Consider the following 26,283-nt stretch of genomic DNA (forward strand, 5'->3'; position numbering starts at 1 on the left):
CTGTAGCCGTGGACCCCTTTGGCTTCTGGTCTCGGATGAACTGGCGGAGATCCTCAGGGCAGTTCCACAAGAGTTGCTCCGTGATGAACAAGTCCAGGATCTCCGGTCCAGTGGAAAGCTGCAGGCCTTGGGTCCAGTGGTCGGCAGCTCGGGCAAGTGCCCGCCGGTGGTCAGCCCAGGAGTCCTTTGGTCCCTTCTGTAGGCTCCGGAACTTCTTGCGGTAGGACTCTGGAGTGAGGTTGTACTGTTGGATCAGGGCCCGCTTGATGGTGTCGTAGCCCTGATCTGCCTCAGCAGGCAAGTCACCAAGGATATCCAGGGCCTTACCCCTTAAACGGGGGGTCAGGTATTTGGCCCACTGGTCCTTGTCCAGATGGTGCTGCAAGCAAGTCCGTTCAAAAGCAGTCAAGAAAGAGTCCAAGTCTCCATCCTTCTCCAGCACTGGGAAGTCCTCAACACGGACCTTTGGAAGTTTGGTGTCTTGAAGGTCACGTGTGGCTGATGAGGGCCGGAGCTGGGCTAGCTGCAGCTGGTAGTCACGCTCTGCCTGGCGCTCTTCACGCGCTGCCTGCCGCTCCGCAGCCTCAGCCTCACGCGCTGCTTGCCGCTCTGCCCTGCGCTCTGCCAGGAGTCCCTTGTAGCCCTCCTGGTCTCCAGCCTGGAGAAGGGCCATAGCCATTTGAAGAAGGCTATCCGAGCCTCCCAGGCTCGGTGGAATGGCACGTGGTGATCTGCGGCCCGCTGCGGAGCCTGGTGATTCACTGTCCCTTGCAGAGCGGAGGGCTGGCATCTGGCTCGTTGAGGACCCTTGGGTGAGCTGCTCCTCATCTTGTCCAGCAGTGCCAGGTTGCGCAATGTCCTCGGCAGAACGGTTTTCTGGCGTCGAGCTCCTGGAGGACTCGTGGGCAACCTCCTCATTGCTGTCCACAGCACCGTCCTCCCTCTCTTCGGCTCCTGCCTTAGCATTGGCCAGTTGCATAGCTCTGCTCCTGGTGCCATCAGCCATTCTTGCAGACTTTTGGTCACTGACACAGAACTGACACCTGATGCCTCCACACACCTTACAGTATCTGCACTCTGACACTCTAGTGTTGAGCTAGTCTGAAGACCCCAGCAGCCACAGCTGCTGCAGGCAGTCTTTAGTGTCTGGGAGTATGGGTCTCACACTCACACACACTATTATCTCGATCCCACCGCTATGCCACCAATATGTCACAAACCACCGGGGGGGTCACTCAGAAATCCCCCGCGCTGGCCACCAGTACGTCACAATCGGGGGGTAACAAGTGGGGGTCACCCCTCCTTTATACCTCCCGACCGACAGACAGAGCACGTGACGCGCTCTCTAGCGCCCCTCTTATAGTCAGGCCAATTATGGAATTGCCCGACCATAAGCAAGGAGGCCGCTATACTACTTATGCCGATTATTGAAGGGTCCCCGGTGAGAGTAAGGTATATATTCCCCCGACCTCCGCGGGCGGAATATATAAAATCTCCCCGAATCTCACTGGCCTCCCCACAATAATCCTTGGCACAATTCGCTGCCACCAACCGATTTACGGTAACTATTAGCCGAACACACAGACGTGGGATTCAAGATCGAGATAACAGAACAGCCCAAGATTAATTATATAATTTAATCAGCCTAAAGCACACTAGAAACTACAATATATACAATAGGGAATCTACAGAATATACATATGTCAGAGTACAGTTACAGTCAAAGCATGGGTTACAAACAGGCATACACAGTTCCAGCAGTTACCTTGTTGCGTCTGGCCACAGGGGGGCGCTGTACCCAGGTTTCTAGGATCCTTCCCACAGATGTTTCCTACACGTGCCCCCAGCGGAAAGAACACTGGAAAATGGCCGAAGTAGGGTTATCAACCTGGGCCGATCCAGGTCCCCTCCTACCTTAGTGACCTCACAGGGAGCACTGCTCCACCCCTGGCTTGAGTTATGGACAATATCCCAACATGGAATATGGGCCATAACTTTGCCTGGGAGCGTCGTAGGCGGACGCCAATGCTCTCATTGTGACAGTTATGAATTTAGCTACAGAACGAGGGGACTCATGACCTGTCTGCCAGTTCCCCATTGGCTGATATCACGCCTGGGGCATTTCCCAATGTCCTGCTCCCATAAAAAGGGTGTGCCGGCATCGTCTGCATGCGGAGACACCATTTTTATGGTTGCCATATTTATCGGAAATATGGCTTGCGAGATATGAACCATTTTTTACTGGAGTCGTTCTGTCTGGCTATTTCCATAGCCTTGCTAATGAGATACAACTCTTGTTACAGGGTGACGGCAGGGAGTCATCCTGTGTCCATTGTTCCCACACCACCTCATTTCCATATCACAGGACATGGCCATGGAGGTGTAAGTGGAACACTGAGAACAAGAAGGGAGGGGGCACTGCCAGGGAGTGATGAGGGATTATGACTGGAGTCATAATTCATCTTCATATCCCGGGATTTGCCTCACACCTCCCCCCTTTTGAGGGCGCTAGGGGGCAGCACACTCCGGTGTTCCCCCGTGCGCCCGTCCGCGACCTCTCCTTGTCGGGACAGCCCGTCTGCGTTACCGTGGTCACGGCCCCTTTTGTGGCGAATGGTGAAGTTGTATTGCTGGAGCGCAAGGCTCCATCGCAACAATCGCCCATTCGTCCCAGAGACGGTGTGCAACCAGCTGAGGGGATTGTGGTCCGTCTCCACGATGAAGTGGCGCCCGTATAGATAGGGTTGCAGACGCTGCAGGGCCCACACTATGGCCAGGCACTCCTTCTCCATCGTGGAATAGGCAACTTCCCTTGGTAACAGCTTCCTGCTCAGGTACAAGACTGGGTGCTCTTGGCTCGCAGAGTCCACCTGGCTGAGCACCGCACCGAGGCCGAAGTCACTGGCGTCGGTCTGTACTACAAACGGCCGCGTGAAGTCGGCTGCCTGTAGCACGGGCGGGCTGGACAGGGCGTCCTTTAGGGCCCGGAAGGCTGTCTCGCAGTCCATTGTCCAATCGACTGCAGAGGGCAGCTTCTTCTTGGTGAGGTCCGTCAAGGGCTTTGCCAGGCTACTATAGCATGGAACAAACCTCCTATAGTACCCAGCGGTCCCCAAGAAGGACATCACCTGCTTCTTGGTCCTGGGGGTGGGCCAGGATGCGATGGCTTCCACTTTCTCAGGCTCGGGCTTCAGTGTTCTCCCACCTACCCGGTGACCGAGGTACTGGACCTCGCTCATGGCCAGCTGACACTTTCCCGGCTTGATGGTCAAACCTGCCCAGTGGATCCGCCTGAGCACCTGTGCTAGATGCTCTAGGTGGTCCTCCCAGGTGGGACTGAAGACGGCAATGTCATCCAGGTACGCGGCCGCGTACCCTTCAAGTCCCTTGAGCAGGGTGTTGACCATCCGCTGGAAAGTGGCAGGGGCATTCCTCATCCCGAATGGCATCACCGTGGACTCGTACAGTCCAAATGGGGTAATAAAGGCAGAGCGTTCCCTGGCCTTGCGAGTCAGGGGGATCTGCCAATATCCCCGGCTCAGATCCATGATGGTCAGGTACTGAGCCCCGGCCAACTGATCGAGCAGGTCATCGATGCGTGGCATTGGGTACGCATCGGCGACCGTGACCGCATTGAGCCCCCTGTAGTCCACGCAGAACCGAGTGGTTCGGTCCTTCTTAGGGACGAGGACTACAGGCGAGGCCCAAGCGCTGTTGGATGCCTGGATCACCCCCAGCTTCAGCATCTCGTCAATCTCCTGGCGCATGTGTTGCTGCACCTCCAGGGAGACCCGATATGCTGAACGCCGGATCGGGGGATGATCCCCAGTGTCCACGTGATGGACAGCCAAGTCAGTCCTTCCGGGCTGGTTGGTAAACAACCCCCGGAAGGGGAGGAGGGTGGCCCACAGCTGGGACCGTTGGTCTTCCAAGAGCTGGTGGCCAACCTCCACATCCTCAATGGATCCGCCTGCCCTAACCTGGGCTAGCATATCCAAGAGGGTTTCCGCTTCTCCCTCCTCGGGCAGGTTGCACACGGGGAGCGCACATGCCTCCCGCTCATGATGTGCCTTCATCATGTTCACATGGAAGGGCTTCCGCCTTCCACGGGCAGGGTCCAGGGTGACCAGGTACGTCACAGGGTTGAGCTGCTGGTACACGAGGTATGGGCCTTCCCAGGCTGCCTGAAGCTTGTCCTGTGGTACGGGGACCAGTACCCACACCTTTTGACCCACTTGGTAGGTCCTCTCACAAGCGTTCTGGTCGTACCAACGCTTCTGATCGGCCTGGGCTTGAGCCATATTGTCGTGTACCAGTTGCGTCAAGGCCTGCATTTTGTCCCGGAAGCGCATGACATACTCGATAACCGACACTCCAGGGGTGGCCAAATCCCCTTCCCAAGCCTCTTTCACCAGAGCCAGGGGGCCCCGCACACGTCGCCCGTACAGGAGCTCAAACGGTGAGAATCCTGTTGAGGCCTGTGGAGCCTCCCGGTAAGCAAATAACAGGTGTGGGAGATACCGCTCCCAGTCACGCCCATGGGAGTCGACCAACATCTTAAGCATCTGCTTTAAGGTGCCATTAAACCGCTCGCACAGGCCATTAGTCTGTGGATGGTACGGGCTGGCCACCAGATGTCGCACCTGGACCTGCTTACAGAGGGCCTCCATCAGCTGGGACATGAATTGGGTCCCCCGGTCAGTGAGCATTTCCTGGGGAAAACCCACTCGGGAGAAAATCTCCAGCAATGCGGTGGCCACCTTGTCAGCCCGAATGGACGACAAGGCCACTGCTTCTGGGTACCGGGTGGCATAGTCCACTACCGTCAGTATGAAGCGTTTCCCGGAGCTGCTGGGGATGGCCAGCGGGCCGACCAGATCCACAGCCACCCTCCTGAAAGGCTCATCGATGATTGGCAGAGATACTAGTGGGGCTTTGGGGTGTGGCCCCGCCTTCCCCACTCTCTGACAGGTTTCACACGAACGGCAGTAGGCAGCCACATCGGCCCCCATTTTTGGCCAGTAGAAATGCTGGTTTAACCTGGCCTTGGTCTTAGCGATCCCTAGGTGTCCGGCCATCGGAATCTCATGTGCGATCCGCAACAACTCCGTCCGGAACGGATAGGGTACCACCAACTGTCGGTCCCTGGGCCACGCCTCCGGTGAACCCTGCTGGACCGTGGCCCGGTACAGCCGTCCTTGGTCCCAGACCACTCGCTCCGGGTCCGAGTCCGAGGGAGGCTGTGCCGCCTGCTCCTTAAGAGCTTTCAGGCTGTCGTCAGCTTCTAACGCTGCCTGAAACCCCTGACTAGATGTGGCCAGAATCGACGAGACTGTCACATCTTCAGTCAGTACCCCGGGACCTGTGTCCTGGCCTCCACCTGACTCGGCTGCCACTTGGTCAGAAGGGGAAGAGCTATCGGACCTCCGGGAGGCCCCTTGGCTTCCAGCACTCCCACTGCGGGTGACAGCGGCCACAGCCGCTGCGACCGTGGGTCGTGCCTGCTCCTCCTCCGTTCCTGACCAAGTCGCCGGTTCAGGCAGACCTACCTGGCTTCCTGACACCCCGGTTGTGGGGGAACCATGCACCGAGATCTTACCTGGGAGCACTTCCGCTCCTGGACCGGCCCCAATCTCACCTGCCTGTTCCCCTCCTGCAGCAACAGAACCCCGCTGTGAAATCTCTGGGGACCCCACATTTGCTGTGGTAGCCCCCACCCCACACACTGGTCCTCCCCCTGCAGCACCCTGCTCTCTGCTTATCCCTGCAGAGGGCAACAGATCCCAGCTCACAGGCTGGTTACTTGTAGAGGCATTGTCACACCTTTCTCTGACCCCCTCCCCTGTCACAGCTGCAGCTGAGTGTGTGTCTATGGTGTCTATGCAAGCAGAAATATCAGAGTTCACTCCCTCCTCCCTTACATCATTCATAGATAACACATTAACATTGTTAGGAGTCATGTCAGTACGGGCTGAAGGTTCAGCCCTTGGGGGGGGCCCAAACTGGGAGGTTATCTGCCCCAAATCTGTCCCAAGTAGCACGTTTGCAGGGATCCGATCAGTTACCCCCACCTCCCTCACCCCTCGCCCTGCGCCCCAGTCCACATAAATGCCTTCACATGCCGCGCTCCTTCAACATCCTTTTCAGGCTCTGGTTTGAAGTGGGAGCCATCACGGTCCTCTCTGCTTTGCAGGAGACCGGTCTCCATCCGCAGCCCTGTCAGGTTCCTGCTGGACGGAGCGTTAAACCTTCCCTCAGGGACATGGCCCTGCGTCTCAAAGCTAAGTATTGAGACGTTTTTCAGGGGTCCCGGGTACTTTTATTGAGGGGAGAGTATGTCTTTTGTCGTTACTGTAACTTCCGGCCGGTTCTGGGGGTTTTTCTTCAGAACCGCGCCGAGGGTGCCTGCTCGTCGGCCGCATGTTAAAATCTAGGCCCCGGCTTCAGTTTGGGCCTAGTTTCGCTTTCAGCTTCCCCTGCATGTCATTCATGCAGGGGAATAGTGTGGCGCCGCCCACCGGCCGGCCAGCAGAGGGGAGGACACTCCTCTCTGAGGAGCTGTTCCCTCCCCTGTATCTCTCCTTGGCCCTCTGGTTTCCCGCTCTTCGGCTAATCCCCGCCCCCCTCCTCCTTCCAGCACCATTTTCTCAGCGTTCTCGCACTGATCAGCGCTGGATGCTGCAGCTGCTGCTTTTTAGGAAGGCTGACGCTTCACTGGGGGTCCGAGCTGTGGAATCCGGAGGGCACACAGAGAGCGGTCTGGTAAGCCACAACCTCTGGTTGTGGGCTTTTTATTATACACTCTCAGGGCATTCTACAGGAGTGTATTCTTGCTGCAGAGCCTCCACCTCAGCAGCATGTCTGTCACTAGGAGCAAGGCTGCAAAGCTGTACGCTATATGCACTGCATGTAAGCTCATTCTGCCAGAGCCAAGCACATACCCACATTGTGATGCCTGCTCTAACATGGTGGTCCCTCAGCCTGGAGCCTCCTCAGGGGTTCCTCCGGCCGCTCCAGCCCCGGTGGCTGATCCCCCGGCTTGGGTAGCATCTTTTTCCAGAGCTATTTCCCAGTCTTTTGCCGACTCCATGGGACAGCTGTCCCGGACACTGCTGACCATGCATCAGCCCCCTTCTCAGGGTGCCTCTGCTGCCCCGAGCTCTGCAGAGCTCTCAGAGCATGTTCTAGGACCCCGTCCTCCTAAACGGAGACGCAGGGACCCTTCTCCTTCCTCGTCCCACGGCTCTGATTCACGAGCCGAGGTGCAGGGCGAGGAGGATACTTTTACTGTGGGCTCAGACGCTTCCTCTATGTACCCCATTGCCTTGTCTGAGGGTGATGCGGATGTTAGTGACTTGATTGCGTCCATTAACTCCGTACTGAACCTCAATCCACCAGTGTCAGAGGAACAAGCCTCTCTGGTAGAGATACATCAGTTTGCCTCACCTAAGAGAGCTAGGAGTACGTTTTTTAACCACTCCAGTTTTCAGGCCACTGTTGCTAAGCCCAGGGCCTGTCCTGACAAACGTTTTCCGAAGCGTAGTTCTGATGACCGTTTTCCCTTTCCACCAGATGTGGTGAAGGAGTGGGCTCAGTCCCTAAAGGTAGACCCTCCGGTGTCTAGAATCTCAGCCCGCACAGTCGTAGCGGTGGCCGATGGCACCTCTCTTAAGGATCCCACTGACCGCCAGGTTGACCTTCTGGCCAAGTCTGTATATGAGGCGGCAGGGGCCTCGTTCTCCCCGTCTTTTGCGGCAGTGTGGGCTCTTAAGGCAATCTCTGCCTCTCTGGCGGAGATACATTCCCTCACCAGGGACTCTATGCCTGAGATGGATGCCTTAACTTCTCAAGCTTCGGCTTTTTCATCCTACGCCATGTCTGCCGTTCTGGAGGCTTCTCACCGCACGGCGGTGGCCTCCGCTAACTCTCTTGCGATCCGCAGGATCTTGTGGCTTCGAGAGTGGAAAGCAGACGCTTCTTCTAAGAAGTTCCTTGCGGGTCTCCCTTTTGCTGGGTCCCGGCTGTTTGGTGAACAACTGGATGAAATAATTAAGGAAGCTACTGGCGGGAAGAGTACTTCCTTGCCACAAACTAAAGCCAAGATACCTGTCCAGGACAGGAACCAATCGAGGTTTCGTTCCTTTCGTTCCTCTAACTGGTCATCCTCTAAGCCCTCAGCCTCGTCCACGACCGCAGCCAAGGATCGTAAACCCATCTGGCGCGCGAAGCCGCGTCCTCAGAAGTCCGGAGGAGCCGCTGCCACTAAGGCAGCCCCCTCTTGACATCTGGCTGCGCCAGCAACGTCCTTGGTCGGTGGCAGGCTCTCCCACTTTGGCGACGTGTGGTTTCAACACGTCTCCGATCAGTGGGTGCGGGATATCATCTCCCACGGCTACAGGATAGAATTTTCTTCCAGCCCGCCAAACAGATTTTTTCTGTCCACCCCCCCCCCTGCTCCAAAGCCGCCGCCTTCTCTCAGGCCGTGGCATCCCTGCAGGCCAACGGTGTAATTGTTCCGGTTCCCGCCCGAGAACGGTTCAGAGGTTTCTACTCAAACCTCTTTCTAGTCCCCAAGAAGGACGGTTCCTTCCGGCCCATCCTGGATCTCAAGCTTCTCAACAAGCATGTTCAGGTGCGGCGTTTTCGCATGGAATCTCTGAGATCGGTCATTGCATCAATGACCCAAGGAGATTTTCTAGCATCCATCGACATCAGAGATGCCTATCTGCACGTGCCTATCGCGGTCTCACACCAGCGTTGGCTCCGCTTTGCAATCGGAGAGGAACATTTCCAATTCGTGGCTCTCCCCTTCGGGTTAGCCACGGCCCCTCGTGTTTTCACCAAGGTTATGGCAGCAGTGGTTGCAGTCCTGCATCTCCAGGGGTTGGCAGTAATCCCCTACCTGGACGACCTTCTAGTCAAGGCCTCATCCAGTGCAGACTGCCAGCGGAGTGTCTCGCTCACTCTCGCCACGCTCGTTCAGTTCGGGTGGCTTGTCAACCTGCCCAAGTCCACTCTGATCCCTACCCAGGGACTTATGTACCTAGGGATGCAATTCGAGACTCTGCCGGCACTTGTGAAGTTCCCCTTAGTCAAACAGCAGTCCCTTCAGCTGGCGGTGCGCTCTCTGCTGAGGCACCGCCGTCATTCCATCAGGCACCTCATGCAGGTGCTGGGTCAGATGGTGGCGTCAATGGAAGCAGTTCCCTTTGCCCAGTTCCATCTGCGTCCCCTGCAGCTGGACATTCTCCGCTGTTGGGACAAGCGGACCTCTTCCTTGCACAGGCTACTGGCTCTGTCGCCACAGACCAGGAGCTCTCTTCAGTGGTGGCTTCGGCCCCTCTCTGTCACAGGGACGCTCCTTCCTGACTCCGTCCTGGGTGATCCTCACCACGGATGCCAGCCTCTCCGGTTGGGGAGCAGTATTTCTCCATCACCGAGCACAGGGCACTTGGACTCCCTCCGAATCAGCCCTCTCGATCAATGTGCTGGAAATCAGAGCTGTGTTTCTAGCTCTCCTAGCCTTTCACCACCTGTTGGCGGGCAGGCACATTCGAGTCCAGTCGGACAACGCGACAGCGGTTGCCTACATCAATCACCAGGGCGGAACTCGCAGCCGCCTGGCGATGTTGGAGGTTCAACGAATCCTCCAGTGGACGGAGGACTCCAAGTCCACCATATCAGCAGTCCACATCCCAGGCGTAGAAAACTGGGAGGCCGATTATCTCAGCCGTCAAACCGTGGACAGCGGCGAGTGGGCCCTGCATCCGGCAGTGTTCCGGTCAATCTGCCGCAAGTGGGGCACTCCGGAAGTGGATCTAATGGCATCCCGGCACAACAACAAGGTTCCGGTTTACGTGGCTCGCTCCCACGATCCTCAGGCCTTCGCAGCGGACGCGCTGGTTCAGGATTGGTCCCAGTTCCGTCTGGCCTACATGTTTCCCCCTCTACCTCTCTTGCCCAGGGTTCTGCGCAAGATCAGAATGGAGGGCCGTCGGGTCATAATCATTGCTCCGGACTGGCCCAGGCGAGCTTGGTACCCAGACCTGCTCCGCCTGTCCGTAGAGGTGCCGTGGCATCTCCCGGACCGCCCAGACCTTCTCTCTCAAGGTCCGTTTTTCCGCCAGAATTCTGCGGCTCTCAGATTGACGGCGTGGCTCTTGAGTCCTGGATCCTGACGGCTTCAGGCATTCCCTCTGAGGTAATCTCCACTATGACTCAGGCTCGAAAGTCTTCTTCGGCCAAGATTTATCACAGGACTTGGAGGATCTTCCTGTCCTGGTGTCGCTCTTCCGACCATGCTCCTTGGCCGTTCTCCTTGCCGACCATCCTGTCTTTTCTACAGTCTGGTCTACAGCTAGGACTGTCCCTCAATTCCCTCAAGGGACAGGTGTCGGCTCTGTCGGTATTATTCCAGCGGCGTATCGCCCGACTGGCTCAGGTGCGCACCTTCATGCAGGGCGCAGCTCACATCATACCTCCTTACCGGCGGCCTTTTGGATCCCTGGGACCTTAATCTGGTCCTCACGGCCTTACAGAAACCCCCCTTTGAGCCTCTTAGGGAGGTTCCCTTGTTTAGACTTTCCCAGAAAGTTGTTTTTCTAGTAGCCATAACTTCTCTCAGGAGAGTTTCTGATTTGGCTGCGCTCTCTTCGGAATCCCCCTTTTTGGTGTTTCACCAAGACAAGGTGGTTCTTCGTCCGACTCCGGATTTTCTCCCTAAGGTGGTGTCTTCTTTCCACCTTAACCAGGACATTTCATTGCCCTCTCTTTGTCCGGCCCCTGTGCATCGCTTTGAGAAGGCGTTGCATTCCTTGGATTTGGTGCGGGCGCTCCGAATCTATGTGTCACGCACCGCCGTTTTTAGGCGGTGCACCTCACTTTTTGTGCTAACCGCGGGTCAGCGCAAGGGTCTCTCTGCTTCTAAACCGACCCTAGCTCGTTGGATTAGGTCGGCTATCGCCGATGCCTACCAGTGCTCTCAGGTGCCCCCTCCGCCAGGGATTAAGGCGCACTCGACCAGAGCTGTCGGTGCCTCCTGGGCTTTCAGGCACCAGGCTACGGCTCAGCAGGTTTGTCAGGCTGCCACTTGGTCCAGTCTGCACACTTTTTCGAAGCACTACCAAGTGCATGCTCATGCTTCGGCAGATGCGAGCTTGGGCAGACGCATCCTTCAGGCGGCTGTCGCCCATTTGTGAAGTTAGGTTTTGCCTACTTCTCAGTTTGGTTTATTTCCCACCCATGGACTGCTTTAGAACGTCCCATTGTCTGGGTCTCCCATAAGGAACGATGAAGAAAAAGAGAATTTTGTTTACTTACCGTAAATTCTTTTTCTTATAGTTCCGACATGGGAGACCCAGCACCCTCCCTGTTGCTTGTTGGCAGTTTTTGTTCCGTGTGTTTTCACCGGCTGTTGTTGTAGACAGAGTTCCGTTTTTTCCGAGTTTTACTCTATCTCTACTTATGGGTGGATGTCCTCCTTCAGCTTTTGCACTGAACTGGTTAGATTGTCATCCAGGGGGTGTATATAGCCCGGAGGGAGGAGCTACACGTTTGAGTGTAGTACTTTGTGTGTCCTCCATAGGCAGAAGCTATACACCCATTGTCTGGGTCTCCCATGTCTGAACTATAAGAAAAAGAATTTACGGTAAGTAAACAAAATTCTCTTTTTTTATTTTCTTGGTTTGTTTTACTCTCAAATTCCATCTCTGGGACCAATATTTCCTGAAGTGGGGGGCAACCCTTTTAAAGTCATAGCATTGTCTGTTATGTGTATAAAGGTTGGGGATAGGCAACTTTCTAATGGAGCAAATGTAACCAGACCTGCAACAAATGCTGCCATTCATTCTTCAAGAGTGACAGTGTGCTCAGCACAACAGAATGTGCGATGTGGATGAAGCAGGTGACATCATCCACATTGCCTTGCAAAAATCTGGCACACCTATGTTTTCGGCTCCGCTTGCAAGAGTCAGGAATATGGAGATTTTGCCCACCTATGTGGATGACATCTTCCACATCAATCAGCACAAGTAGAGGGATAGGAGGCACAGATTAGGACGCCCATTGGGCCAGACAACTTGTGGAGATTTCCTAAAAATATTTTTGGGGTCTATAAGGGGGGGGGGGGGGGTGTCACGTGCACCTTTTTATAGAATGCAGCACAGGCGCTGCTTATGGTGCTAGTTTTAATTTAGAAGGCCCAAATCTGGTGACAGGTTCCCTTTAAGGCAGATTGTCGGAGTTCAGTGTCTGGCCGGTACGGTACCAAGTGCTTATCTTATTCTCTACGTAGGGTTTTTGACTTTCAGTACTTTCTATCACACATGCAAATGAAGCTGTTTGTAGTGTGAATGGGATTTTACAAACCCTACGTCTGCCACAAATTAGTCTCGGTGCATGCCTGTATGTTTCTTACTTGCATTTTTATAGTGTTTTTTGTTTTTTATATATTTATATACATAGAAGACTAATGTCTCAAATACATCAGTCTTATCAGCTGGAAAGAGCCAAGAAAAAAGTGGAAGTAGTACTCCTACTCGTCGGTCTGTGTTGCCACAAAAATTTAAAGCCCCTCCAGGTAAGCCAATCTCAAGTTCACAAACTATATTTGTTGTTTGATACACCAGCACTGTAATGTGTATAGGATTAGCTGTGAAGGATTAGAGGTTTTATTTTAACGCGTCAGAATCATGTGACTTCCATCTATCTTTCCCTTTATTAATTTGCATCTATGCTCATAGATCTTTCACCAAACACCTCAGGCCTCTGGAGCAGATTTGTTGTATAGCCAGTGACTACCTCATGCAAACCATTTCCACTATTGGAACTGGCCACTCCTAAAGCTAACGGTGGGCGATACTTTTCTGTTGGAGTGTTTTTTAGTAATATAGTAGCATACAAAATAAATGGGAGGACAACTTAAAGGTAAGGTATCGCATTTTTTTTATTTTTGTATTATAAATAGTGATTATGAAATCAAGTATTTCTAATACAAAATGAAAATCGCAGCTTATTTAGTTTTTAATTCTTATTTTACTGGAGGCTGCCATGCTGGATTTGCCGTGTGTGTGTGTAACGACAGTAACTCATTCCTTTATGGCAGCCCCTGTGCATAGAGAACAGTAGTCAGGATCCGACCCATGCAGTAAGTTACAGTGGGCGTCTGCTGTGACCTGGATCCGCCCGCCCCCCTCCCCCCTGCTACCGTCTCCAATGACACCCCCCCTCCCTCCGTTCTCTGCCCGCTGCCGCAGCTGTGTGTGTGTACCGGTGATACTGTCTGCAGGATTGTGTATCTAATCCTATCCTGTGTGATACTGCCTGCTGAGCCGTGTATCTAATCCTATCCTGTCTGCATAGCTGTGTATCTAATCCTATCTTGTGATACTGTCTGCATAGCTGTGTATCTAATCCCCTGCTGTGTGATACTGTCTGCAGAGCCGTGTATCTAATCCTATCCTGTGTGATACTCCTGTTGTCCTTGGTGACACTTTAGACATTTGTGGTCATCAACAAAATGACTCTGCATTGTGTCCCTACATGTCATTCTGTTATCTGTTGTAAACACTCAGATTGGGAGGGGGGAGGCGTGCCATCACACACAGGAGAGCAGACTCCGCCCACTTTTAAATTGAAATTTATTTATTTTATTTTTTTTTTTTTTTGACGATGCCTTCCCTTTAAAGGGAATCTGCATTGACAATTAACTGCCTCTTCTTCCAAGCCACTTATTTTGTCATGTAGCGCTTTAGAAAATAATCCATTATATACGTCTATTTCTAAAAGCCATTGCTCAATATGCTAAGACACCTTCTTATGTCTGTGTAACTAAGCCATTAAAGGGGTTGTCCAGGGCTTTAACATTGATGATCTATGTTTAGCATAGGCAATCAATGTCTGATCTGTGAGGAAGCAACACCCCTTGAACCCTTGCTGATCAGCTCTTTCCGGTGCTGTTGCTTGCCGGATCTGCTTGATTGAGCTGTGCAGTTCTGCAATCAACTGTGTAGTTGCGTATATACTGGGTGCTGCATATCCACCCCCTGTTTGAATCTGTAGGGGGTTGATGTGCATTACCTGTCTACTAGTCTGTCCACATGGCTGTGCAGCTCTGTAACTATTTTGCCGGTCGCGTCACTGACAACTGCAGATTGGCAGCGGTTGAGGGTACCGCCCCTCCACCAGTCAGACATTGACCTATCCTAAGGATAGATAGAAAGCATGTACAGCATCCCAGGGGTATTTTCAATTTTCTTTATTCCATCAGGCAACATTTCACCCTACATATGAGTTTTTCAAGCATGCTGGCATCAAGCCCAGGGGTTAGAAATGTTGCGGCGTCTGATAAGATACCTGACATTAACTATCCCAGTCAGTAATGGGGGAGGGGGGTTGGGAGGAGAGACAAATTGCTTTTTTTTTAAAAAAAAAAAAGTTTGTAGGCCCCGTGACAACTGTTCCAGGATATGGGTTGCACGCTCAGCGAACTTATCCCCCATTTTCTGGACATGCAGGCACTGCATGTGGGGAGTGTGGGTCCAGTGACATGAGAATGCTGCAGCCATGCTCCTGGGTCCAACCAAGGGCAATGTGAACTGCACTACCCTCAGTCTCACTGTGCGTAGGGAGCCGGCTGAGATCTGCTCTCTGCACATGCGGTCAACATTTCTTCTGAAGACGAGAGCAGGGGTCACGGTGGAGGTACCGTGGGGTGACCTGGGAGGACTTGTGCCATCTGCTATTTCAAAGGAGGAGGATGAATGCGGCGGGCGTGCCACTCGTGCAGCCGCCATCTTGGATCTTCGGGAGGGGGACCAAGGTGGGACTTTGACCACACCGGGGGGAGGATATTTATCTCCCATCTAACATGTTTGATAATGCCAGAAGGGAGATAAGTGGGGTGTTGGGGGTGTTGTTTAAATATACTGGTACTGCCACTTACTGTAACGTGATCACCTTTATCGCGTATCGGCAGTCGTTAAAGGGTTGAATTTTACCTTTTAACGGCCCATGACGTACTGGGTACGTGGCGATCTGCGCACGTATCAGCTGTTTTCAACAGCCGAAGTGTCCCTGCTAGTTGCGGGTGGAATCTCTTCCACCCGCGACTATTAACCCCTTACATCTTGCTGCCAAAATCTGGCAGCGAGATGTATATGCGCACCACCATTATTCTGACTTACCCCGCCCCCATCGGAAGTCAAGTGACATGATCACATGACTTCCAGTGGTTGCCATGGTAGCACAGGGTCATGTGATGAAGCCTGTAGTTAACATGAGTCATTTACACTCAATGCTGGAATACAGCCGGCATTGAAAGTAAAGCAGCATATCTGTAGCTGTGATCAGCAGATAGTGCAGAGCGATCAAATTGCTAATCAGTATAGCCCCCTAGGGGGACTAGTAAAATAATTAAAAATAAAAAAAAAAAAGTTTTAAAAAATGTAAAAAAATAAAAACCTAAGTTCAAATCACCCCCCCTTCACCCCAATGAAAATTAAAGGGTTAAAAAATAAATATACATATTTCGAATCGCAGTGTTCAGAAATGCCCGACCTATCAAAATATAAAATCAATTAATCTGATTGGTAAATGGCGTAGCAGCAAAAAAATTCCAAACTCCAAAATTACATTTTTTGGTCGTCACAAATTTTGCGCAAAATGCAATAACAGGTGATCAAACATCTGCACAAAAATGGTACCATTAAAAATGGCAGCTCGAGACGCAAAAAATAAGCAGTCACTGAGCCATAGATCCTGAAAAATGAGAACGCTACGGGTTTCGGAAAATGGCGCAAAACGTGCGCCACTTTTTTTGGACTAGCTTGTGAATTATTTTTTTTTTTAACCCCTTAGATTAAAGTAAACCTATACATGTTTGGTGTCTACAAACTTGCACCGACCTCAGGCATCACATAGATACATCAGTTTTACCATATAGTGAACACGGTGAATAAAATATCCCAAAAACTATTGTGCGATCAAACCTGGGAAAAGTAGATAGTTTACAGCTCATACATTCATACAGAGTGATCTCTACAATTCACTGTCTTTATTTCATACTGACTTGTTTTGTTGCGTTTCATTTATTTATTTATTTTTTTATATTTACCATTACTCGTCAATATCCAAAAAATGTTAGCCCCTGTAATTTTCTTTATACAATGGGAGTACAAATACATTTTTAGAGATGACTTGACTGTAAACAATAGTTGTGCAGATCAGAGTAAAGCTGGTCTGTACACCTCGTTTAGTAGAACAGCAAAATGTATTGATGCAAGAAAGTTTTCTATGCATGTTGTGCCTATAGTTGTAGTTTTGTTCGTATTGTTTAGTGGAACGTCTTTAGAATGCATTACCTAGTCTTGTGCCCCATGTCTTGCTTTATAGCAGCAGAAGGAAGTTTCTTATTTAAAGATGACCTCCAGTCCACTTTATTGGATGGCCACAAGATTGCTCGGCCAGAACTTGACTTCTCTGTTATAAATGGTGAGTACAATACATCAAGCGTCAGGACTTTATAGATGCATGAATGCCAAATGTCGGTTGATACCATTTTTTGCCCAACCAAAATCCAAGTAAAAGGTGTGGCTTCAGCTTGACAAAGAACTAGACTGATATTGGGGATTGAAGTGTTCCTGTTTCTGTATCCACATTAAAACAAGTTGATCATCATTCAGTGCTGAAGCCACCTTCTTTAAGGCCCCCCCTTCACACATCTGGGACAAACGTTCGTGTTTTGCACAACCGTGTTGAAGATGCATATGGCCCATCCGTGTGCCTTGATTTCTGGCACACTAATGTTCACAATGTGCTATCCGTGATTGCAAACTGAGAGCAGGATTTTTTACTCTCCTCTCTCCGGCGCTGCTGCTTCCGCGTCCGCGGTGAATAATCATGAACATAATGAGCAGTCCTGGAAGCAAGTGACAGCAGCGCTGGAAACTGGTGAGTATGAGTAATTTTATTTCAAAGGCACGCGTTTTCTCTGGTAAGTCTCAGATGGATCACATCAGTGTGTGGTCCGTGGGACATCAGTGCTGTTGGAGGAAAAAACTGACTTGTCTCCCAGCAGAACACCGGACACTGTGTGCAGACCCATTGATTTTAATGAGTCGGTGTATGTTCGTGTCTTCGGTATGTTCCTGCGATTTCCCATTATTTTAGGTATCTTTTTACTGCACTAGTGTGGACAACAGATATGTGCACTCCTAAAAAGATGGATATCACCAGAAAATATGCTTCATTTTAGTGAGTGGTTTCATCTTAAACACATTTCTGTGGGAGTTACGGGGAAACATCGACATAAGTGATCAATGTAGAACACAAGAATGGGATCCTAGTGATATACTGAAAATGTTATGTGCCCTGAATTGTTACCAATAAAAACCGTCATATCGCACAAAACAAGCCCCTACTTGGGTCCATCATCGGGCACTGGAAATATAGGGGTTTTCACGTTGTTGGTAGAACAAAGGTTCTGGAAAAGCGACATGACTACAATCCAGTGAAATCTGTTCTCCCATATCCAAATAGACACCCCCCCCCCCCTCTCCCCTTACTTTGAGCCTCACCATGCCTAAACCACAGTAAAGGCCCCTTTACACACAGACTTTATAGCGATCCCAACCTGGCCGGGATCGCTACTAAGTCTCTGGTAAGTCGCTCGTGAGCTGTCAAACAGGCAGACCTGGAAAACGACGCAACAGCGATACGGACCTGCAGAACGACCTAGCTGGTCATTGGGGACGTTGTAAAGCATCTTTTTGAAAGGGAAGTCGCTAACTAAGTCGCTGTAAAGGCCCCTTTACACACTGAGACTTTGCTGCACAGCGGGAAACAAAGGACCAAAGAATGGTCCTGAACGATCTGTAGCGATCAGAAACCTCACAGCGGGGGCCAGGTCGCTGATGCGTGTTACACACTGCAATGTCGCTGGGGAGGTCGCTATTACGTCACAAAACCGGTGACGTTACAGCGATGTCGTCTGCGATGTTGCAGTGTGTAAAGGGGCCTTAAGTGACCATGTTTGGCATTACTGTAGTAGGGATAGCTCAATTAACAATTACGAGGTGTGTGTATGTGTCACCAGACACCAACTGGTGTTTGGTTTTTGTTTTGTTTTTTTTGGGGGGTTTTTTGCAATTCTCCAGAAAAAGAAAAGCATTGCGTGGATGTTACAAAGCAAAAACACTTGTGGGACCTAAATAGTCAATGCTACATACTGAAGTCGCAGCATGTGGACACATCAGAGAACATGACAGCACTCTATAGCTTCACCTCACCTGTCACCACAGGTAACTTCACCTCAGGTGAACTGATTGAACTAAGTTCACCTGACGTGAGGCCACTGAGTCCAATCAGGCCTGCATCTCCAGGCAGAAAATCACGTTACTCTTAGGCTATGTCCGCACTTTTCGTCATCCTACTTGCAGTTCAAAACGCATCCTCTGGCAGTAATTGATTTTGCCAAAGTTGCTTTTGACCACAAATTAGCGCTAAAAACGCATGCGTTTTTATCGCGTTTTACCAAGATTTTAGCGCTCTTTACATGCTTTTCCATTGCGTTTGTAAAGATGCGTTTTGAACATAAAGACTGCTAAATAAAGTTTAAACAGTCAAACCGAATGAAAAAATGGGGAAAAAAGAAACACATAGAATTATTAAAATGTAGAAAGATTATAGTTATATTTCTCATAATTATAGTGTTTTTATAATATTTAGCGGTAAAATAGCATTAAATGTATATTTCCATTATTTTAATTGTCGAAGAGTGTGTGTGTGTGTGCGTGTGTGCAAAGGGACAATATTATTCCATTAATTTAATGTTAGAATAGCTTGCGTTTTGTAGTCCAAAACGCATTTGTTTCTGCAGCTAAAAAGCAGGTAAAACGCAGGAATTTTGATGTTTCTTGGTTTTTGCCATTTCTCATTGACTTCAATGTTCGCAAAACGCAGCCCAAATGGCAAGAACAATTGACATGCTGCTTCTTTGAATGCATGGTTTTTGCCACTAATTATGCAAATTAAATGCAGCGTGTTTAAACGCTATGTGCGGTCTAGAAATCACCATTTTTCATAGACTATTATGGAAAATCAAAACGCATGCCTTTTGGCAAGAAAACCCTGCAGTTCAAAACTGACCTAAAAAGCAGCTGAAACGCAGGTGGAAACGCAAAGTGCGGACACAGCCTAAGGCCTAAGCCACACGGCGAGAAAATCGGTGAGTGGAGTGCGATAAAACCTCGCATTCCCCTCGGACCAATTCTAGCCTGTGTGACAGCACCAATGAGCGATTATTTTCTCAGCCCTAATCGGACCGAGAAAACAATCGCAGCATGCTGCAACTGTAATGCGAGACTCTTTCTCTCGCACCCATTCAAGTGAATGGGGCGAGAGAAAAATCGCACTGCACTCGCCGTACACCGGTGTACCGTGCGTGCAGGGCGAGAATCACAATAGCCGGCTACAGAGGAGAGAGGGAGAGAAATCCCTCCCTCTCCTCCTCCGTGCCGGCCCGCCCCTCTGCAGTGCTGGTCCGCCCCTCCGCATCGCCGGCCAGTCCCCTGCAGCTGAGGTCCGCTCGGACCTCAGACGCAGGCACGCTCGCATGACACTCTGCTCCTGCTGTGCTGCCAGCGCGAGCAGAGTCTCATGCGAGCATCGCAGTAGTGCCCCTTGTGGCCCCGGCCTTATGCTATGTATGCACGGTGCGTTTTTCGCGGCGTTTTTGGTCTAAAAACTGCTTGACACTGCTTCCCCAGCAAAGTCTGTGTTTTCATTTTTGCTCTCTGCACATTGCAGTTTTGTTTTAGGTGCGTTTTTGTGGTGACCACAAAGATGCAACATATCAATTCTTTCTGCTTTTTTGCCAGTTTTTCACCCATGCAATGCATTGGAAAAAATGCAGCAACAAAAACGCGACAAAAAACACAGAACGCATGTGGGGGGTTATTTTACGGCGGGTGCGTTTTTTAGCAGCCACAAATGCTGTATCTTTGTGGTCACAAAAAAAGGCAACGTGCGCACATAGCCTAACTCTCCTCCCTACATTCCTTGCATAATGTAGTATACCCCCCCCCCCATATATTCCTAGCCGAAATTGAGAAGTTATTTCACAAGCGCTCAATGCATCTTTGAGTGCCAGAACGAGGCTCTCATAGACTGAAGAGTGACCTCTTCAAACACTGCTGTGGTGCTTTAATAAATTGATTGCACCCCTGAAAAGGTGCTAGTGACAACTACAGCTCATGTTATAAAAAAATATGCATATGGTTACATCTACAATAAAATAAAATAAACTGGTTGGTTTGTTTTTTGTTTTTTGGTTTTTTGGTTTTTTTCTTCTCTATAAATTGTGCAGTTATTTTGCAAGAATGTTAAGTATGCTGCATGGTAATTGGCTTATAAAATTGTGACTGAAATGTTGTTTGTTATATAAAATAGAATACGGAATATGATAACAAAAAAAAGCGCAAATATGGCTAAAACAGTTGCTACCAATTTGGATTTTAATGATGTTGAGTGTAGAGGCATGACTGAATGAATTTTTTTTTTTTTATTTTTTTTTTTTAATTTTATTTTCACATTTCAGATAAAACCATGCAAAAACCAACCCCAAAGCCCATATCAGAACAGAGAAAACCTAAGAAAGAGGCGAACTATGTAAGAATTTTTATAGTAAATAGAAACCCTATTGAAAGTGACTGTGGGGTGGTGGAAACTATAACTTGATCTTTGTCTATATTTGAGTATATTTATAACTATGTAATTTATATGGGGAAAAGACAAGCTGCCATATAGCTCTGTCAGCAAAAAAAATAAAGCTATAGATTTCAGAATACAGCACTGCAAATATATATTTATTTATTTTTTTTGTGTGATGACAGCCTTTATAAATCTGGTATCGCTGCAATTGTACTGACCTGAAGAATAAAAAACGCCGTATCACCTATACCACAAGGTGAATGTTGAAAAAATAATGAAGCCAATTCTTCAACTGCTGTTGATTTTAGTTTATTCTGCCTCCCAAAGTTCGCCATAAGGCTCAGTTCACATTTATCTTGTGCTCTACACTGAGCACTTACATCAGGGATTGCATGTATATCTCTGAAAAAATGTGATTCAGACAATATTTCCAAAGGAACATTCACTAATCATGAAAGAGTCACTTTAAACTCCTGTTGTCCAGCAGTGTCCATCTTTTTTTACACTTTATTTGAAAGCCCAAAAAAACAAATTTGTGCACCTTTTGAAAAGGATACTGAAGAGTCCGAAGTAACTATAGTGAATGGATCCATTAGGGTCTTTAACCTGAATCTCAAATATGAAGATGTAGATGGGACACCCTGATGTAAGTGTTCAGCATAGAATACAGGATAAATGTGAAGTGATCCAAAACACTTTGTCACAAAATAGCATTCAACTAAACTCCCAAAAGTCCTTACAGGAGTCCGTCATCGGTTAGCAGAATTATAGGGGGCTTCCATGTTACTGGTACCACAAAGGCTCTGGACATGTGCTATTTATATCCCTCCAAAAAAGAAAAGCAAAATCTGCACATCCAAATGCCCCCCTCTTTTCTGAGCCCTACAATGTGCCTAATCCTCAGTTGAACGTCCACATGTTTGGCATTGTTGTAGTGAGGAGAGCCCGTTTAATGTATGGGACGTGTCTGCTGAAGCACAATGTACAGGCACTACAAGGGCTTATTTAGTCACTTGAAGGAGTTTCTGCTGTTCTGGCAAATGGAGTCTTCAAACTTTTCTAGGAAAATCTATGCTCCAAAAATGCAATGGTGCTCCTTCCCTCCTGAGGGTTCATGCGCATGTAACTGTTGAATATTCTGCAGCGATTTGACAGCACATGTGCGCTTCAAATCGCTGCAGAAATACTGTGTAATGGATGCAGTATTTTTGTAGATCAAAAGCCGATTTCATGCGCTCGGGCTGCTGCCCCCACCATAGACAGAGTGGGAGCAGCATCCAAAGCGCACGGAATAATTGACATGCTCATTTTATGAACGCACGGATTTGGGTAAAAATTTTAGCACCCAAAAAGCAGAAAAACAATGTGCGCACGTGTCATGCACAATCTACATTGTGCAGGGGACGCAGGACGCATATATTTACACTGCAGTGCAATACGCAGCGTAAATGCATGCAATTACGCAACATGCGCATGAGCCCTGAAGCCTGTCGTGTGGCCAAACTGTGCTGTGTTGTCATGTGGGCTATTGCCATGTTCAGGAGAAATGTGTCTACACATTATGGGGTCTTTTTACCTAGTCCCCTTGTGGAAATTGAAAATCTGGGGTTAAAGGGAATCTGTCACCAGGTTTTTAATATCGAATCTGAGGGCAGCATAATGTAGAGTCAGAGATCCTGATAATCTAGTGCTAATTAATCAGTGATTTTTATCATTGCATGCCATGCTGCAGGTCGTCAATCATATTCATGAGCTCTGTATAACTGCTAGATCTGCAGCAGAGAAAACATTGATTATATTAACATGACAGCAAACAGCTCAGTAAGTGACACATCACTGGAATTGGGGTCTCTGTCTCTACATTATGCTGCTCTTAGATGGGGGTAGAAAAAAAACCTGGTAACAGATGCCCTTTAAAAGGTCAAATGTGGGGGCAGACTCCCATCTAACCTATTCATATGGGCATACGCCCCTTTTATTTCAAATTAATCTCTGGAGTCAGAGATATCTTCCCTGCCCCATATCCTGGAAGAGCTCATTTATATAAAGTACTATCGGTAGTACCGTGTGTGTTTAATGTAAGCAGGTTTTTGGCGACTAACTAAAGCGCTGGGTTAAATTTTCCCCTCAAAACATGGTCTATGGCTATGTGCGCACTAGAAAATGGAATTTTCTTAAAATTCTGCAGCCTCTAAAAGATTACCGCACCTGCAGTAAAAAAACGCACCCGAAAATGGCATGCGGTTTTACCGCTGTTTGTTGTGGTTTTGCCGTGAATTTTCCACGGGTTGTTCACTGCGGTTTTTGACCATTATCTATGGCAAAAATCACAGGTACTTGCGGAAAAGAAGTGACCTGCACTTTTTTTTTTGCTGCAGAAATTCTGCAGCAAAACCTGTAGGTGAAAAAAAAGAAAAACAGTGTGCGCACAAGGACTATGACTCTCCCTGAGTAAAATGCAAAATTTTGTGATTGTAAATGCAACGGTGCAGATTCCTTAGGCACACGCAATCTCCTCCGGGCAGCCGATGGAGATCCCCCAAACATGTCTATTTGCAAAGCAGACATGTGTGCCTCACAGGCGCAGGTGGATCCACGATCCATCTGCGCCTGTTAACCCCTTAAATCGTGCTGTCAAAATGTGACACTGTACTTTAATCCCAGCCGCGGTAAACGTACACTCACCCGCCGCCACTGGAAGTGATATGACATGATCACGTGGAGCCGATTGTAGCACAGGATCATGTGATGACTTTTGTAGCGATTGAGACTCATTTCCTGTAACCGGCAGCACTGCTGACTGTTACAAGAGACTAATATTTCTCCTGTTCTGAGCTCTGCAGCTCTGATCAAGAGAAATAAATGTGTGATCAGACTGCTGATCCTTACAGTCCCATAGGGGAACTAGTAAATGGGGGGGAAAGGTTATATATATATCTCTATCTCTAATCTCTAATCTCTATGAGCCCAGGCCAATGTGTAGAACATAAAAATCACTTTAGAATACTTAAACGGTCGCTGTGGTGGAGTTGGGTCATATGACTTGTCTCCGGTACCGGCACCTCCTCTTACGGCCATCTTTGTCCTTCTTCTGAAGCCGGGGTGCATGACACGTCCTACGTCATCCACATTTGCCGGCATTGAGTCAAACTACTGGGGGACCGAACACTTCTTTTTTTTTTTTTTTTTTTTTTTTTTTTTTTAAACTGCACTTCTCTGGGGACTCGGACAGCTAGTATGAGGGCAACCAATCGGATGCTGTCACAGAGGGCGGGTGGGGGAAGCAGTGGATATTAAAGTTTAATGAGCTGACCCGGAAGCAGTGTGACAGCCATGCGGAGACTCTGTAAGTATAACTGTCCTGATTTAATCTGTTTGACACCTTACGCAGCCCCCTAGCCTTTACTAACACAATTTTATAGCACACAAGTTTGGGTTCCCATAGACTTCAATACGGCTCAGACTCAAGTTCACCCGTCTCTAGTTGTGACTTCATTACAACACTATTTTTTTTTTTTTTTCCTTCGGGTACTCCGGTTTCCTACTACACTCCAAAAAACATACTCATAGGGAACCTAGATTGAGCCCCAATGGGGGCAGTGTTGCTATTGTATGTAAAGCGCTGTGGAATTAATAGGGCTATATAAATGAATAAATATTATCTGTCGTGCTGTTGTTCAAATTGTGATATACTGTAGCTTTCACATACAGTCTTCGGCTTTCTTTTTTTGTTTGATTTCTCCAATAGGCGAACATCAGTCCTGAGGAAATGGTAGACATATATGAATCACAGACCTTGTTGTTTACATATCTAACTGTGAAGGTAAGCCTTTTAGGCTCATTTCTATTTGTTCTCAAATCTAGCCTGCCTGCATAACTTTTTACTTTAGGTCTCACCATTTGGTCGCAAGTCAGTCACTTTTAACACCGTAACGACCCATGACGTACTGGGTACGTCATGGATCGTGTGCCGTTAAGCCCAGCCCCCTGCCGCGGGCAGGCGGCGGCGATCCGCGCACATATCAGCTGTTTTCAACAGCTGACATGTGTGCCTGCTAGCCGCGGGTGGAATCTCTTCCACCCGCGGCCATTAACCCCTTATATCTCGCTGCCAAAATCTGGCAGCGATATGTATATGCGCGCCGCCATGAGTCACTTACCCACCCCCACCAGAAGTCACGTGACTTTCGGTGGTTGCCATGGTAGCACAGGGTCATGTGATGACGCCTGTAGCTAACATGACTCACTTCCTCTCAATGCCGGAATACAGTCGTCATTGAAAGTAAAGCACCAAATCTACAGTTCTCAGCTCTGTAGTTGAGATCTGCAGATAGTGCAGAGCGATCGGATTGCTGATCGCTATAGCCCAATAGGGGGACTGGTAAAATAAAAAAAAGTAAAAAAAAAAAAATGTTAAAAAAAACAAAGTTCAAATCACCCCCCTTTCCCTCCCTATTGAAAATTAAACGGTTAAAAATATACACCTATTTGGTATCGCCGCGTTCAGAAATGCCCGATCTATCAAAATATAAAATCAAATAATCTGATCAGTAAATGGCGTAGCAGCAAAAAATTCCAAACTCCAAAATTACGTTTTTGGTCGCCGCAAATTTTGCGCAAAATGCAATAACAGGCGATCAAAACGTAGCATCAGCGCAAAAATGGTACCGTTAAAAACGTCAGGTCGAGACGCAAAAAATAAGCAGTCACTGAGCCTCATATCCCAAAAAATGAGAACGCTACGAGTTTTGGAAAATGGCGCAAAACGTGCGCCACTTTTTTTTTTTTTTTTTTTTTTTTTTTTTTTTTTCACCTTTTAGACACAAGTAAACCTATACATGTTTGGTGTCTACAAACTCGCACTGACCTGAGGCATCACATACATAAATCAGTTTTACCATATAGTGAACACAATGAATAAAATATCCCAAAAACTATTGTACGATCACACTTTTTTTGCAATTTTTTTTCCGCACTTGGAATTTTTCTCTGACTCCTCATTGGGGGACACGGGACCATGGGTATTATGCTGCCTATCCATAGGAGGACACGAAGTAGATGCAAAAGCATAGCTCCTCCTCTGCAGTATACACCCCCTGGCTGGGCCATGCAACCTCAGTTTTAGCTTGGTGTCTGTAGGAGGCACATCTTTCAAGGTTTTGTTATTTTTTTAGGGCGACTGTTTCCTTTTGGGACCGATCTCCCAATACCATCAACAGGCGGAAACGCGGAGTGCTGCCTCCACGTACCCCCTCCTGCGACGCTGGATCCTGGGCTGCCTTTTACTGGACGACGGGTCCCACAGACACCGATTTTTCCAGAGCCCAGGGCAGAGGCACAATTCCTCAGCCCCTCTTTGCAGACTCTGAGATGAACATTGCACCTGTGTGGCCGGACACAGGGAGAAAAGCTGTCACAGCAAGCTGACTATTTCCACTGCCTGGACTGAAGCAGTGTTAGGGCTGCTTCTCACTTGCGAGTTTCTCGCAGTAGAGCAATGCGAGAAAATCTTGCACTGGAATCAGACACATGTTAGTGAATGATTCAGCTCGCATTTGCGATTTTTTTTTTTTTTTT

At 48.9% G+C, this 26,283-nt stretch overlaps 1 protein-coding gene across 4 annotated transcripts in view; it reads left to right on the forward strand.

The window, feature by feature from the left end:
- The window catches only part of HAUS8 (HAUS augmin like complex subunit 8), a 112,804-nt gene that overhangs the window by 34,076 nt on the left and 52,445 nt on the right, over positions 1-26,283 (forward strand). For 2 of the 4 annotated variants that reach the window (XM_075338274.1, XM_075338254.1), the window contains exons 4-7: positions 12,463-12,577; positions 16,390-16,488; positions 20,594-20,664; positions 24,455-24,529. In XM_075338274.1, coding sequence (XP_075194389.1) covers positions 12,463-12,577; positions 16,390-16,488; positions 20,594-20,664; positions 24,455-24,529 — 360 coding nt within the window. The remainder of the gene's footprint in view (positions 1-12,462; positions 12,578-16,389; positions 16,489-20,593; positions 20,665-24,454; positions 24,530-26,283) is intronic. The other 2 variants (XM_075338261.1, XM_075338269.1) reach the window with 2 other exon arrangements.

The sequence above is a fragment of the Anomaloglossus baeobatrachus genome, chromosome 1 (assembly GCF_048569485.1).
Source record: "Anomaloglossus baeobatrachus isolate aAnoBae1 chromosome 1, aAnoBae1.hap1, whole genome shotgun sequence".
NCBI classification, from domain to species: Eukaryota; Metazoa; Chordata; class Amphibia; order Anura; family Aromobatidae; genus Anomaloglossus; species Anomaloglossus baeobatrachus.